At 52.4% G+C, this 15,943-nt stretch overlaps 1 protein-coding gene across 3 annotated transcripts in view; it reads left to right on the top strand.

Moving 5' to 3' along the window:
- CACNA2D4 (calcium voltage-gated channel auxiliary subunit alpha2delta 4) overlaps positions 1 to 15,943 on the top strand; it is a 128,118-nt gene that overhangs the window by 101,592 nt on the left and 10,583 nt on the right. For all 3 annotated transcript variants that reach the window (XM_054239178.2, XM_078338418.1, XM_054239177.2), the window contains 3 exons: positions 6,173 to 6,234; positions 7,274 to 7,318; positions 7,525 to 7,587. In XM_054239178.2, coding sequence (XP_054095153.2) covers positions 6,173 to 6,234; positions 7,274 to 7,318; positions 7,525 to 7,587 — 170 coding nt within the window. The remainder of the gene's footprint in view (positions 1 to 6,172; positions 6,235 to 7,273; positions 7,319 to 7,524; positions 7,588 to 15,943) is intronic.

Here is a 15,943-nt window from a genome sequence, read left to right as displayed (position 1 = left end):
CACATGCAAAGGGAAGAGACTGTCATTCAAGAACTCGGAGGCCTCTTTCCTAACCAATCAGGAAAAAGCAAGTCAGAGAAATTGATATCCCAAGAGATGGGAAGTAGGTAATCTGAAGGCCAAGTAAGTCAGGGACCAAGCCAGAGGGGATCCAGGGCCCCACCAGCTTGGTGCACCAACCCTACACCCCCCTTCCTTTGTGTCCACTCTGTGGACAGGTGAAGTAGCATGCTGGAATTATATCACTGTGGCCCAGGTCCCTCTTCCATTTTGCCTGCTTTCTTGGGGGGATTCACAATCAGGACTGGAGTCAGGCTGCCCCTAGAAGGATGCTCCTGCATGCTCCCTTCTGCCTGCTCTGCTGGGTCCAGGGCAGCACAGGGCTTGAGCTGCTGTCCCAGGAGGAGAAGGCAGTGTCTTTTACCTCTGGGGAATTCCCTGCCTCTCACCTCTCCCTGTTGGTGCCTCTCACACATCCTACCATCAAGCAGAAGAGGTTCCCTCCTCCCCAAAAACATGCTTCCTGCTTCTCCATCTCCATGAAAGCGTGTCCTTCCTTGGGCCTGAAATGCTCTCCTGACCATAGGTGGCCTCCCCCTTCCTTAAAAACTCAACCAGCATGTCACCTGCAATTTGACATTTCCCTGGAATGCCCCAGGACTGGCCCTGCTCCTCCTCCAACCTCGCATTGTCTCTGGGCCACCATCCCGTGCGCAGGGGCTGTGGCGTGCTTCATATCCTTTCCTCCACTGAGCGGTTGGAGCAGAGGGACCAGCCTCACCTGCTCCGTGTCCTTCAGGCCCCAGCGCCTTCATGTCAATTGAGCAAGGAATGGAAGACATGAAAGAGCTCGAGCCTGGGCGTCAGGGGACCCAACTCCAGACTCTGTTGCTCAGGGACTAGCTAGTAAGTTCACTCAGCAGCTCCAGGCCTTGCTGGCTTGGATTCCTGCTCTGTAGAATGAGACAGGTTGAGATCTCTGGTCTCCCTTCTGGCACTGGCTTTCTGTGACCTAAGTATTCACTGTGCACCTGCTGGGTCCCCAGCTTGTGTTACAAAAGATGATCCCCCTCATGCCCTACAGTCCCCATCCAGTGCAACTCGCAGTCTCCTGATTGGGTTCTCAAGACAGAGGAGGAGGAAAGAGAAGCAGATACAAGGGTTAGGAGGGCAGAGCTGGAGCTTCTGACCCCTGGGACCACAGCACTCAACAGTGTGCAAACTCATGTGTTCATGTGCATGCTGTGTGTGTGCATGTGCATATGCATGTGTGTGCAAGTGTATGTGCATGCTTTTGTGTCCATGTGTGCATGAATGTGTGTGTCCATGTGTGTGCATGTAAGTGTGTGTGCATGTGCAGCTGTTTGGTTTTGCCATCTGTGATGACACAGCAGCACCGAGGTGGCAGTCTGCGTGCACAGTAAAGACGTACATCTTGATAAGCCGCCTGCCGGCCTGGCCTTATTGAGGCTCTTTATAACGTTGTCTGCCAGTGGAGCTGAGCTGAGATCTTACAGGAAAGCTGCTTTGGAGGAAGGCACAAGATCAATGTGGAGAGGCAGCGCAGAGAGGGAAGGCAGGAGAAAGCCTGGAGAGGGAGGACAGGAGGGAAGGAAGGGGCCCAGGCCAGCTGGGGCAGGAGGAAGGGTCTGAGATTTGTCCTTGCATTCCCTCGGGCCCTTTGCCTGAATTTCTCTTCACTGGAAGGTGTGAGCTTGTCTGCAAACATGATATCATAAGGTGCTGTCTCCTGCACACAGTGGGCTAGCAGGAGATGATGGGAGGCAGGGCAGCCCTCCCCACAAGTAGCCACTCACCCGCAAGAGCAGAGCAGGGCCTGGGGAGAAGACTCGGTTCCCTGGGTGTCTAGAGTAGAAAAGCATGACTTGGGTTGTGGGACAGGAGTTGGCAGAAGGATTCAATATGACGAAGGCCAAGGGGTGCAGGCGGCTGGGCCTGGCAGAACACCATCGGCTCGCTGGTAAATCGATCTGCACGCCTCACTGCCTTTCCTCCCAGTACCGCATCTTGTCTTCAGGATCTTACAGTTCCTGCCATGAGGAAGTTTTTCTTTGTGTCTCACTTAAGTCTCCATTTCTTAGTGGATGGCCTCCTAGGTCTTCAAGGGACAGAGAGCACAGCTAAACCCCAAGCTCAGGATCTCAAGTTCGGGGACAGTGAGAGGGCACAGCAAAATGTAGAGGAAGGAGATCAGCAAGGCCCCTGAAGCTTGGAGGGAAGGGACAGTGAGATAGGGTAGAATTCTGCCTCACTGTCAAGTGGCTGGCTCAAATCAAATTTGCTCACTTAAGAAGAATTTGCAGAGTCACACTGTGATAGGTACAGTTCTAGGTGCTGGGGTCAGAACTCAATTCCCTGCCTGCTATTAGCCCCAGACAGACAATAAATGAGACAGCAAATCAATGAACAAATCATGTCACTTAGAAAATTTAAAAAGCAATGAGACAGAGAGTGAAAGGTGAGGGAGGGGAACCTGCTTTATCTCGGGAGGCCAGGGACAGCCACTCTAGATGATGCTGGGCTGAGACCTGATGATGGGAAGGAGGCAGCCATGTAAAGTTCTAGGGAAAGAGCATTCTAGGAGGAGAGAACAGCTGGCACAAATCCTCTGGGGAATGAGCTTTACATGTTTGAGAGGTGACGTGTTTCTGGTTGAAATCAGAGAAATCAGCAGAGCCAGTTCATGTGGCCATCTTACAAGTTTAGATTTTGTTTTAAGATCAATGGAGGCTGGGCACAGTGGCTCACGCCTGCAATCCCAGCACTTTAGGAAGCTGAGGCGGGTGGATCACTTGAGGTCAGGAGTTCGAGACCAATCTGGCCAACATGGTAAAACCCCCTCTCTACTAAAAATACAAAAATTAGTCGTGCATGGTGGCATGTACCTATAATCCCAGATACTTGAGAGGCTGAGTCAGGAGAATCACTTGAACCCAAGAGGCAGAGGTTGCAATGAGCTGAGTCCGTGACACTGAACTCCAGCCTGGGTGACAGATCAAGACTGCATCTCAAAAAACAAAACAAACAAAACAGATCAATGGAAAGACATTGGAGGGTTTTAAGTCAGGGAGTGGTGTGATTTGATCTTCAGAAAGATCACCCTTGTGGCTCTGTGGAGAATGGATCATAGAGAGGCAGGCTGGAAGGCAAGGGGACAGCTCAGGGTGCTTGCATTAATCCAAGTGACAGCGGTGTTGGCTTGGCCAACAGTGGAAACCGTGGAGATGGAAGGAAATGAACACATTTATGAAGTTTTGGAACTAAGGTGTGCAGACCTTGGATGGGAGGAGGAAAAATGATAGCAATCCACTAGAATATGTGTCCTGAAATGGAGAAGTCTCCAGGAGGGTCAGGTTTGGGGGAGAACATGTCAAGTTCAAAGTGCCTTCCAGTGACCCAAGTGGAGAAGACATGCCAATAGGTAGTGGGAATGACTTAAGTTTTGCAAAGGACACCCAGGGGCAAAAGACACACAGCCTGCCTTGGAGGAGCCTGGGATGGAACCTAGTGAGGAAGAATCTGCTCTGTGTCCTGCTCCCCCCATTTCTGCCCAAGGAGCCTCAAAACCTACACCCACACCTTCTCCAGATGCCCCATGTTAGAATCATGGAATTTATTCCAGCTCAAAAATCTCATGATGCTATACAACTTGACACTGAGCCATTGAATGGAAAGGCGGAGTCTCATTCTAGGAATAATGAGAGACCTCTTTGACCCTGGAGGCCAAGGACAGGATGAAGGAAGCCTTCTTAAATCCGAAGGTTTGGTCATTCTGAACCCTAGCATGTTTCACCCCTGATGATCCTCTTTGAGTCAGAATTTTCCTACAGGTGAAAGAAGTCTATCTAAAATGAATATGTAGGGTGGTCTTATAAGGAAAAAGAAGGAGAGGAGACTGAGGGGTCCCTGTAGCCTAAGAGGGGCAGATGAGCAGGAGGAGGAGTGCAGAGGAGATGAGCAGGAGGAGGAGCTTGGCCCTGCTGGCCCCTGAGCACGCCTCACCTGCAGCTGTGCGCTGTGTTGGCAGCTCTCATCTTTGTCATGAGCCAACAGATGGGTCACCTGTCCCCTTCCAGCCCACTCCTTTCAGTCACCTGGACCTCAAAGCAACAGAGACGCCCCCAAAAAACTCAAATGTTCCTATCTTGTAGGACCTGTTCAAAAAGGCCAGCCAGCCAGAGTACCACCCCAGGGTTGCCATGAGACTCCCAGGCTGGGAGGGGCCTCTCAGGGCCTTAGTTTCTTCATCTGCAAACTCAGATTAGCTTTGGAACAACGCTGTCCAATATGGTAGCCAGCAATCATACATGGCTATTTAATTTTAAGTTAAATAAAATTAAATTTTTAAAAAATTCAAGTCCTCAGGCTCGCTAGTCACACTCCAAGTTCTTGGTAGCCACATGTGGCTATTGGCTACTGTTTAGGACAGCACAGATGTGGGTCATCTTCATCATCTTAGACGATGCAATCGGTGAGGCTTTAAGACAGGGGTTTCCTGAATATGGTGCCTGGACTAGCAGCATCGGCAACCCCTGAACACTTCAGAAATTCTCAGGCCTCACCCTGGACTCCCTGAAGGAGAAACTCTGGGGGTGGGTTTTAACAAGCCTTCCAGGCGATTCTGGTGCATGCTGGAGTTTAAAAACCAAGGCTCTTGTCTAGAGTAACAACCTCTCACATTATCTCACTGGAGCCTTAACAATCTTAGGCTCCTTCTGCCCTCCTACGGAAGTCAAACCATGACTCATCTTGCAGCTGAGGAGACAAAATTCGAAGATCACAACCCTGGAAAATGCAGGGCTGGACCTCTGGCCCTTGACCCTTCCCTGTTCTTTCCCCCCACCCCCCCATCAAATTTCTCTAAGATCATTCCAGATGGAAAAAACAAAAACACAGTTCTGTAACTCTGTGCCATACTGGAACTCCTGCCAACTGAGTACTCGAGAAATGAGAATAGTTGTGGTGGAGACAATGGTTAAGAACCCACACCCATTGACATTTCACAGATGAGGAAACCAAAGCCTGAGTATACAGTGGCTTGCCCGTGCCCACCGCTCCTTCCCAACCACCAGGACTCAGTCCAGGTCCAGAGAGAAGGCAGGTCCAGAGAGGAGGCAGATGCGGAGAGGAGGCAGGTTCTGAGAGGAGGCAGGTATGGAGATAGACAGGCCCAGGTTGCAGTCCTGCTTCTGTTATTAACAAGCTGGTGACTTGGGCAAGCGTGTGGCTCTGAAAAGCCTCCATCTCTTCAGCTCAGAAAGTCAGAATAATAATAGGACTGGCCTGCTGTGGGATTCAATACACTCATGCATGTGAGGTGCCGGACGTGTTCTAAGCACCCAGCGCAGTTTTGATATTATTATAGCAGACACTAGGAAGCTGGCCTAGTTTTGAAATTCTTCTTCTTTTCAGTATAACCCGCCTTTTCTTTCTATTCATTGGCCCCAAGTTTTCCTGGAGCCTTTGTCCCAGATTCCTCTTGGTATGTGAGCACCCGCTTGGGTTCTCCAAGCCTATTCGGGAAGCAGAAAGGCAGTGTGGCCCTTGGAAGCAGAGGCATCAAAAGAGAACTATTTGCCAGTTGGTGGTGCCTGCGGTGTCCTGGAACCCACCTGCAGCCCTGGGCAAATCTGATCCTGACTTTGAGCAGGAAAAGAGCCTCCTTCTGAAGTGGGGAAGATCCTGAGCAGGCAGTGGGAGTAAAGGAGGTGGTTACACCAGGTTGTAGTGCAATGGCCTGAATTCCAGTCTCAGGGCACCACTCCTGGTCACGTGATTTGGTCAAATGGGTGGGTCTCTCTGGCCTCTATATTCTCATCTCTGGGAAAGGGGAGACTATGGGGTCCTTCAGTTCCCAGAGACTGGGGATGAATCTGCCCTCATTGTTCTCTGGAATGGGAGTCTTGTCGCTGCTGAGCACTTTCTGGCACTGTTCTTCGAGTGGGAACAAGAGAGGCTGCCATCTCTCTTCTTCCTCCCTCCTCCCACTCCCCAGAAACCTCAATTTGCACTCTGCCCTCTGACTCAGTCCTCCCATCCGCTGCTGTCTCTCTCCTCAGTTCCTGCTGAAGCACCTCCTCTCTTTAACTTGAATATATTTTTCTCTCCCCATCTCTTCCCTGTCCTTGCCCTCCCTCTTCCTGCCCTGTAGCGGTGGGCGTCCAGATGAAGCTAGAATTCCTCCAGCGCAAATTCTGGGCGGCAACGCAGCAGGTAGGTGTGATGTTGGGCCAGGTCAGGCCTGGAGACTCCCCACGCTTTTCAGGTACAAGAACCCCTCGCACCCCACAGGATGCTCCGCCTGCCTTGAGGCCCTCGGGATGCCCTCCTGGCCCCTCCTGTTCTCAGCCCCTCAGCTCCCCAGCCTGCAGGCCGAGCCTCAGCCCTGGTCCACAGCCCCTTCGGGCCCAGTGGCAAGGGGCAAGACCCAGCATCACCCCCTCTCAACACCCAAAACCACTGGCATGCCTCCCACTGCAGAGGGACAGCTGCCCGCTCCACCATCCAGGGTCCAGGGACCAGGGTCCAGGGTCCAGGCCCTGATGGCTGGCAAGAGATGCCAGAAAAAACAGCGGCTTCTGGCTGAGAACTCCTAGCTCTGCCTGCCCCGTCCCATTCTACTGGCTCCTTCCCCTCTGCTTCCCCAGAGCCCCCAGGTACCTCTGGCTTCTGAGCTGCCCCCACCATCTCCCACAAGCTCCTCCAGCCCCAATCTCCCACAATGCCGGGCCACTCAGCTCCCTTCACTTGCTGCTGTGGCCTGGCTTTTGGCAAGTGCAGGGAGCCCAAGAGGGAAGCAGGAGGGACAGAGGGCAGGGACCTGGGGGGACCTACAGCCTCACCAGATGGCCAGCGCAGAAGCCCCGCAGAGCCCACAAGCCACCTCCCCACAGCAGCCATGAGGCCTACGGCTACTTGGGCCACTCCACCAGCTAGGGCCTGCAGCATTCAGCACCCACAGGCCACATACCACACACATGTCACACACACCATGCTATTTACACACACCACACTCGTGTGCCCTCCACATACAGATACACACCCACACATGGAAACACACATGCACACACCTCATACACGTGCTGTCCACATGACACACACATCCCACACCCCACACACGTGCCTTCTGCATGCAGATGCACACCCAGTACACACATACTGCAAATGTACCACACACAGTGTTCCCACTCACATGCACCATCTCCACTACATGGATGCAGGTGTCACATTCAGTCTCTCTTCTTCCTTCCAGTGCAGCACTGGGGACATGCCGTGCACACAGAGCTGCGAGGACAGTGTAAGTTCTGCCCATGTGAGGAAGGTGGAGGAGGGGAGCCATGGCCCTCCATCCAGTCCTCCTGGAGAGCCAGCTTCCCTCTCCCAAATGCCCTCCTTCCCTGCAGCGAAGGTTCCCACGCTGCCTTCCAGAACTTTAGGGACGGGCAGAGGAGCCTGGCTGGGTGAGGGCCCTGGCCATAACCTCCCTTCTGGGTTTCCTCCCAGGATCTGGACTGCTTCGTGGTCGACAACAACGGGTTCATTCTGATCTCCGAGAGGTCCCAAGAGGTGAGTCACTGGGGATGTAGAATGGGGGGAGAGGGCGGCAGGAGGACGGGAGACAGCCGGCAGCCACTCCAGCCACGGCCCCAGGAGGGAGCCCTGCTCAGGGCCACTGCAGTGAAAGGGCTGAAGAAAAGGTATTCTTGAAGCCAAAGTCAACATAGCAAGATGGCAGAATTTGGAGCATTTTTCAACTGAGAGGTCAGAGAAAATATTACTTCTTTGTTTTATCTGACACTAGCCTGGCCTCCTCACGTGGCTGGTAGGAGCCATCTTGGGGCCCTGCCTGGCCACACTGGCCCAGCCTCACGCTGGGCCTCCTCCCAGGGGTCCAAGCACACCCACTCATCAGGTCACTCCCTGCACCCCGCTTTCTACCATCGTGGGGCCCAGAAGGCATAGCTTCCCCACTCATGTTCTTGTCCTGTCTGGACCTTATGGAAAAGTATATTCTTGCCCACCACACCTGGCCTTCGGTGTGCCAGGGAGAAATGGAGGGTGGACACGAAGCGTTTGCACCTGAATGCCTGGTTTGCACATTCTAATCTTCCCCCGCTCCCACCGCCCCTGCCGGGTGTGGGTATCTCCCTGAATGCAGCATGCACTCAGAAAGGAAAAAGAGAAAGTAGAATAATGGTTTTATACTTGCTGGGCTCCAAAAGGGGCCTCAAAATGGATTATTTCTTTAGCCAGGAATCAAACTGAGAAAGAAGCCCATTCGAACCTCAAGCAAATCTAGATCTATTCACTAGATGTATTTCCTTCAAGCATGGCAGAAGCATCGGAACGGCCTCCCACCTGAGCCTTGGGGGAAGGGGCATTGTGTTTGGTTCTATGTGAGCGTTGCCACTAGTTAGAAATGTGATGCGGGCAAGTGACTTTCATTAGCTGTGCCTCGCTGGGGGCTGGACTACACAGTGTCTAAGCCAACCCCAGCTGAAGGCTCTAAGTGCCTGGGATGAGGAGGCTGATGCAGAGGTCGTGGCCAAGGCCACCTCCACGCATCGCAGGGCTGTGGTCTGGCCTGAGCGGGTGTGGCTTAAGATCCAAAGCAGTTGTCAGAACAGAGAGAACCAGAGCCTGGTGTCAGAAGGAGACTTGGGAAAGAGGGCAAGTGAGGACAAAGGGGCACCAGTGGATCAGGAAATCTAACTCCTTGGGGTAGTGTTTAAACGACCCACTTAACATGCAGCAGTTTTCAGCCACAGGAATAGAGAACCCGAAGATGGTTCCATTCAACTTCCTCTTGGTGGGAGTCAGGGCGAGGCTCTGCGGGACTCAGCTCATTGTTCATCGTGGCCAGCTGGGCGCCTGCCTCTGGTTTCCCCCTCCTCCCTTTCATGCCCTCTTTTGGCCATTTCACTCCTCTCCAGACAGAGCACCAGGCCTTTGTAGTTTTCAGTTGTTCTGGGAGAAACCGGTGACGATAGGAGTTGAAGCATGGTTGGTGTGAGGCTCTGGGATTACCTGGTGCCCCCTCTTTTGTGCTCCAACCCCTCCCGCCCTGGGTAACTGAAACTGATCACGTCCCCAGGCCTCCTGAGGTGTTGGCTTTTAAGGGCCAGAGCCTGGCCTTGGGCGTCCCAGAGAGAGCTTGGATCCTGGACACTGGGATGGGAGGTGGCAGAACGGAGGGAGAGGATGGTCAGGCCTGAGGGCGAGCTCTAGAGCAGGGGTAGGTGAGCATTTCCTAAAGGGGCAGATGTACATTTTGATTTTGAGCTTCACAAGACTCAGCCCTGCTATGGCAGCAAGAAAGCCACCATGGGTGATCTGTGAGCAAATGCACATGGCGCTGCTCCAGTAAAACCTTTGAATACTGACATGTGAATTTCATATAAATTTCATGTGTCATGAGATGTTACCAGTCTTTTGACATTTTTTTCCCCAACCACTTGAAAATGGAAAAGCCAGTCTTAGATCAAGGTCCCACATGAATCAAGAATGAGCCAATCTTGGCCCACGGGCTGTAGTTGCCAGCCCCTGCTCCAGAGGCCGCCAGACAACTGTGCAGGGAGATGGCCCTGGAGGGGAACCACCCCAGCCTTGAGAGAAGCTGGCAAGCACGTGGCATCTCAAGATAGGAACCCTGGAGGGGCCTCTCATAACCCACTGGGCTGCTTTGGTCCTATTCTGTCCAGACCACATTTGCTCACGTCTTCAGATTGTAAAATCACTGAGAACAACTTTGGATAAGATGTGGTAGCAATCGATGACTCAGAGATTGATATTAGATAACGTGTTTGTTTACTTAACTCATTCACCCCCATTTCCTATTACGTTTTTACCCTGTACGTGGTTTTATGTGCCGTCCCAAATCCTCTGTGAAAAGAAGGTGGGCAGCAACGAACTGGACTTCTAGAGGCTCCTGCCAGGGCCCCTGCTCCCACCGTACTTGGCTCACCCTTGCTCCCTGAACAGCGATGCCACAGAAGTGAGGAGGGCCCCCCACATCATCTGCTGGGACCTTATTAGTCTCACTTCACACAGGAGGGGAAAATGAGGTCCTGCAAGGTTAGGGCATTAACCCAAAAACTCACAGCCACAGAAAAGCCAGACTTCAAACCCAGAAAGCCAAGTGAAGAACAGCAAAGAAGAGGGGGAAGAAGATTCTAGAAAAGACCTCTTGTAAGGGAAACTGAGTGGGGAGAACACTGGTCTTGATGGGACCTGAGCATTTGCAGGGCACGGTTCTTGACCCCAGCTAGACTGGCCTTCCCTGGTGGGTGTGGAGGCTGCAAGTCCCAGCCCCCTGTGTGACATTCCTGGCCCTGAGCCCCACGCAGGTCACTCTGTCACCACTCAAGGTGGAGTTCATTCACTTGCTGTGCTCAGCTGAGTCTCATGGAATTAGGACCAATGCCTCTAGGACATGAAAGGCAAGGCCCAGGAATTCCAACCCTGGGTTAAGCTCTGGGCTAGTGTCAAGGCCCTGGGGGTCATGGCACTGTGACAGGGCTCACTTCGTCTTTCCTCACTTGGGACAGCTCTGACCCTGCAGCCTGAGCTGTGTTGGGTTATGGGAAGGCACCAGGCTGGAGACCCCACCTGGCGTGCTGCCTGGCACACAGCAGACACTTGATAACTGTGTGGAAAACCGAACTGGCCTGAAAGTTCTAGGCCTGGAAGTAGCAGGTGCTGGACTAGAAGACAAGTAGAAGACAGGGTGGCAGAGGGTCTGGGGCTAATGCCACTTGTTCAGCTGTCCAACCCTCTGTCCATCCATCTGTTTTGCTGTTTTTTAAAACTCATTCATTTAACAACTCTGTAGCAGTTATCTATTGCTGCATAACAAATTATCACAAAAGTAGTGGCTGATAACCACAAGACTTAAAATCTGGCTGTTTCTGTGGGTAAGGATCTGGGTACGCTGGCTCAGGGTCTTGCACAAGGCAATAGCATCCAGGTCCCCAGGGCTGCTGTCATTTCCAGGCCTGATGGAGAAGGATCTGCATCCGGCCACACTCACGTGGTCGTTGGCAGCATTCAGTTCCTCCAGGGCTGTGAGACTAAAGCCTCCTCTCCCACAGCAGGCAGTTTCCATCAACAGACTGACCAAGGCAAGGTGGAAGTCACAGTCTTTTGAAACCTGATTTCAGAAGTCACATCCCACCACTTTTACCATATTCTGCTTGCTAAAATCAAGTTACTGTGTCCAATCTACACTCAAGAGGAGGCTTTTACACAAGGGCAGGACTCCCAAGAGGCCGGGATCACTGTGAACCTCTTCAGAGTCTGCCCACCACCAACTCCCACCAGCCAACCCAAACCTGCCCCTCTCTCCCAAACACACAAGTGCCATCGAAGGCCACAGGGCTGGCCTGCCAGACTCATTCACTCCTCGCTGCACCTCCCTGCTTATCTGTAGGTCTCCATTGTGGCTGAAGGACAGAAGCCCCAGCATCTGGGAGCTGATTAGGGATGCAGGTTTGCCAGGGTCCCATCCCAGACCTAGGGACTCAGACATTCTGGGGCTGGCAGTCTGCTTGAGGGAGCCCTCCAGGTGACTGGGTACATGGTGGGTTCTGAACCCTGCCCAGGCCTCCTGGCTGCAGAGGGTCTGGATACACTTTAGCCAGCTGCTGTCACTTTCCTGACTGGGCAAATGTGCCAAAAGTTTCCAGCGACTCTTTGTCCCTGCCAGGGTTCACCCAAGGACCTGGAGAGGAGCCTATTGAGCTGCAGACTCAAAGATTCTTCCCAGACAAAGTCCTTCCACGCCCTCCCTCACCCAAGGCCCTCCTCCCTGTAGTCAGTGAGTGGGGAAACCGCAAGGGCCCCATCTGCAGCCAGCCTGAGGGAGCGGCTGCTTGGCTCTCCTGCCACTGGTGGTGCTCCAGGCCTGCTGATTAGACATTTGGCCTCTCTTCCAGGGCAGGGCTCATTCTTTTTTCTTTTTTTTTTAAATTTAATTTTATTTATTTTTATTTTTTAAAATAATAAAATGTTGGTAAGGCTGATCTTGAACTCCCAACCTCAGGTGATCTGCCCGCCTTGGCCTCCAAAGTGCTTGGATTACAGGCGTGAGCCACCACACCCGGCCAGGGCTCATTCTTACAATAAAGAGCTAGGGATGCCAAGATTGTAACCCTCGACATGGGGCCTGGAAAGAGAAGCAGACAGCTGGGGACAGATAGTGACAGCAGCTCTGTGGAGCTTTGTAATATATATCGTGGATCTGTCACCCTGAATCTGGGGACTCCAATTCCTGTCATTTGCTTCTGGGCAGCACCCATCCATGGGAGTTCAAAATGAACCTCCAAGGGGCACAACTGCAGCCTAGAAAATCGGAGGCACCACCCCAGCACCTTCCCTTGAGGGGCCTGGATCTCTCAGAGCACAGCACCCTGCTCCCTCCACATCCCAGCCCAGTGAGCTGGGACCAGGCAGGCACTCAGAGCAGGGTGCCCCTTTCTGTCCTCAGGGGGTGTCAGGTCTGGGCCTCAGCTCCTGTTTCTCTAAATCCCTCTCACCTTCCCTGCCCCCTGCGACTCACCCAGCCCAGGCTCTTCATCTTCAAATTCACTCTCCCAGCCTAGCACATGTTCCCGTCTTCTCCACTCTGGGCAGCCTGCCTCTGCCATCTTTCAGGGCACCCCTTGCCCTGGTAGCAGTGCTCCCTCTGTCTTCTTGGCATCCCAAATGGCCCTGCTCGACCGGGCCCTCCCGCAATAAAATTAATCCTGTGGTGGTCAGAGGCAGGCTCTTCAAGCGGCTTTCGCGGGAGTGCAGTGCTGCCCCACTCCCACCCCCTCTTCCACATCCCTCCCAGGCACCCCTTAGGAGACTGCAGCCTGGGGTACAGAGGAGCAGGCGAGACTGCACAAGCCAGGAGCAGAGGAAAGGAAACTGATCCCCACACGAGCCAGACACGGGGATTTGAGTGTCCACACCCCTTAGGAGAATGAGCCCCCAACTTCAAAGAAGAAACCAGGGCTGCCCCTAGGTAAAGAGGCCATGGGACATTTACTCCATCTGTCACAAGACTGAAGATCACCCCTTTTCTCTGGGCACAGCCTCCTACAGCCTTGCAAATTACTATCCAGGCCGGGGAGGGACTGCCCAACCTCTCATCACATGCTCCCCATCTGCTTCCCCTGCAGGCTCCTGGGTGATGCTCATACCCAGGGAAGGCTCCCTGCCTCCCCACAGCCTCCCTGCAGACTCAAATACCGGGCAGGGAGTTTCTCGACCCTTCCGACCCAGCCCCAGAGTTCAGGTGGCCCATGGGCCACTGTTTATTTGTGAATTGTCCCCGTGAAAAGGGGACCCGAGAGGTCAGTCCCCTGCATCGTATTGTGCTTTCGCTGCCACTCCACGGGCGGTCTGGGGCTCCTAAATCCACAAGGCATCCCACGTCGACGTTTGGACCTTGACTTTGCAGGTTCAGGGACTCGATTTGAGCCGGGGATTTGCTGTGACAAAGTTCAAAAGAAACTATCAGCCAGGAATTGTGTTCTGCTGCCAGAAGAGTCTCCACTACAGTGGCTTAAACAACTAAAGGTGTATTCTCTCATTAAAGAATGGATGGAGGCAGCCTGGGCCCGGCCAGGGCCTATCCGCAACGTCTCAGCACAGCTGGAGGGGCTCCTGTCCAGAGCACAATGGCAAGAACGGCAGCAGGCAGGTCTTGGGGCCGCTTGCCGGAAGTCCCTCCCGGCGGCTCTGCTCACATTCCATTGGCCACCCCTTGCCGCAGGGCCTACTGGGAAATGTAGTCTTTTCCCCGAGAACATGGCTGCCATAATTAAAGTCAGGCTGCCTAACTAAAGAAGACAGAGAGAATGGATATTTTCTGTCAGAGTGACAAATCCTAGAAAAAATCAAGTTATTTATTTACGAAGGGGGATACATTTTTCTAGTGTCCAGGATACACATGCTTGCTCTTAGGGATCTCTCTTAGAATCAAGTGTCTAAACAACAGGATAGTTGGTGAATAAGCCTGGAATTAGGAGGCAGAATGGGACAGGCTTGTAAGAATTAAACCAACCTTGTCAGAAGCCTTGTCTCCACGCTGCTGCACTTTCTCAGGGAGCAGAAGACTCAGGTCATTCATTCCCTCACCCATTCCTTCAGCACATATGCATGGAATAATAACTGTGAACGGGACATGGTGTGGTGCTGTGGGACAGAAATGAACTTCTGTCCTCTAGAATTTTGCTGTCAGGTGATGGAGTGACAGAGGAAACAAACACACTCACACAGTAACGAAAATAGCCAAAAGCGAGCCCCAGCTGAGAGGGATCACTCTAGCTGGAGGCAGCAGGGAGAGCTTTAGGGCTGCACCTTGAAGAACAGCGAGAGCTTTAGGGCTGCACCTTGAAGAACAGCGAGAGCTTTAGGGCTGCACCTTGAAGAACAGGCAGGGCTTCAATGCCTTTCACATTCTCATGTGCTGTGCTGTTCCTGGAATGCCCTTGACCCTCCCTGCTGTCCCTCTGCTGTGTTCACTGCCTTCTTCCATGCAGCCTGCCAGGACTTTGGGCTCCCACTCCTTTCCACCACTGTCAGAGGTGCTGGTTATCAGCTGGTCTTGTCTGAGGTCTGTCCATGCAAACTAGTCTGAAGCTCTTGATTCGTGTCCATTTCATTCATTTTTGCATCAGACTCACCTGGTGAGTGCCATGTGAATAAAAGGTGTAATGAAATAGTTTTTGGTGGTCAGAGCATTCCGGGTGAGGAACTAGCAGAGTGTAGGCAAGTCTGAGTACCTTTGTCTACACCTGTTTCCCTCCTATTTAGTTTTGTAATCGACCTGTCTGTTTTTAGATTACAGTTTGCCATGCATTTTTAGTGGGTTGCATCCTTACATTTTAATTTTATAAGTCAGCTATTTCCACTTATACAGGAAATACTGTAGGATGTAAGGACTATATTTTGTTACTTAATTCCAATTTGGAAAGTAATATTCTGACTTCATCCCAGATTCCTCATGTGGGCGCATTTGGAGACCTGTGGCTCCATATTGGCTGATTATAAGTCACAGAATTATGAACCATGGGCATGGTCCTGGGGTTATTGTCCTGAAATGGGACCATCACCTCTTATTTGGAAGAGAACTTCTCTGATTGTTCATTGGGTGTCAAGAGTCATGCGTTCTAACTAGCCTTTGTCTGGAATAACTCTCGTTCCCTTTAGAAGGCTTGCTGGCGTCTACTTGGCTGCCAGGGCAGGCCCCAGGTGGACACCCAGACAGTGCCTGGCTTTCCTTGAGGTTGTCCAGGTCCATGTGCCTGAGCTTCTGTGCCAGCCTTGCATTTCTTTTTATTGGTAGTTTTCATACATGTCATTCATTTTGAGCCCGGGCAGCTAGAAAGCTCTCCATGAAGAACCTGACATGGCCATCAGCTCAGCACCCACCTCCCTTCCCTGCCAAAGTTCCACACTGACTATGTCCAGGTACCAAGACACTTTAGGGAATTCAGAGATGAGTAAGACATGGTCCTGTCCTCATACAGTTTTCAACCAAGTATCTTATCAGGCAGAGTGAGACGAGGACTGTGGCGTGTAGGCCACAGGCTGTCAGTGTGCAGCGCAGGGCCTCATTTTAGCTGGAAAAGTTAGAATTGAAAGACTTCCCAGGGATGGTGAAGAAAAACGTTCCTTGGCTTGAGGGCAGAGAAAGGTAATCAGGGTAGGGAGAACAGCCAAGCCAGAGCCCAGACCTTTCCTCATAACGATGGCTGCCATTTTTCAAGTATTTACTGGGAGACACATCTTAAAGGGCACACGCTATCCCCAATCTTTAAGACAGCTTACATTCAAGTCAAAATCCAACACCAAGCCCAAGCTCTGCCACCCTGCCAGGCTGAGAAACAGCAGAGTCAAGAGGCTAGGGCAAGTACAGAGGCCATGAGCAGTG

The sequence above is a fragment of the Callithrix jacchus genome, chromosome 9 (assembly GCF_049354715.1).
Source record: "Callithrix jacchus isolate 240 chromosome 9, calJac240_pri, whole genome shotgun sequence".
Taxonomy (NCBI): domain Eukaryota; kingdom Metazoa; phylum Chordata; class Mammalia; order Primates; family Cebidae; genus Callithrix; species Callithrix jacchus.
The sequence above is the reverse complement of the archived record's forward strand: the minus strand, read 5'-3'. Positions and strand labels throughout refer to the sequence as shown.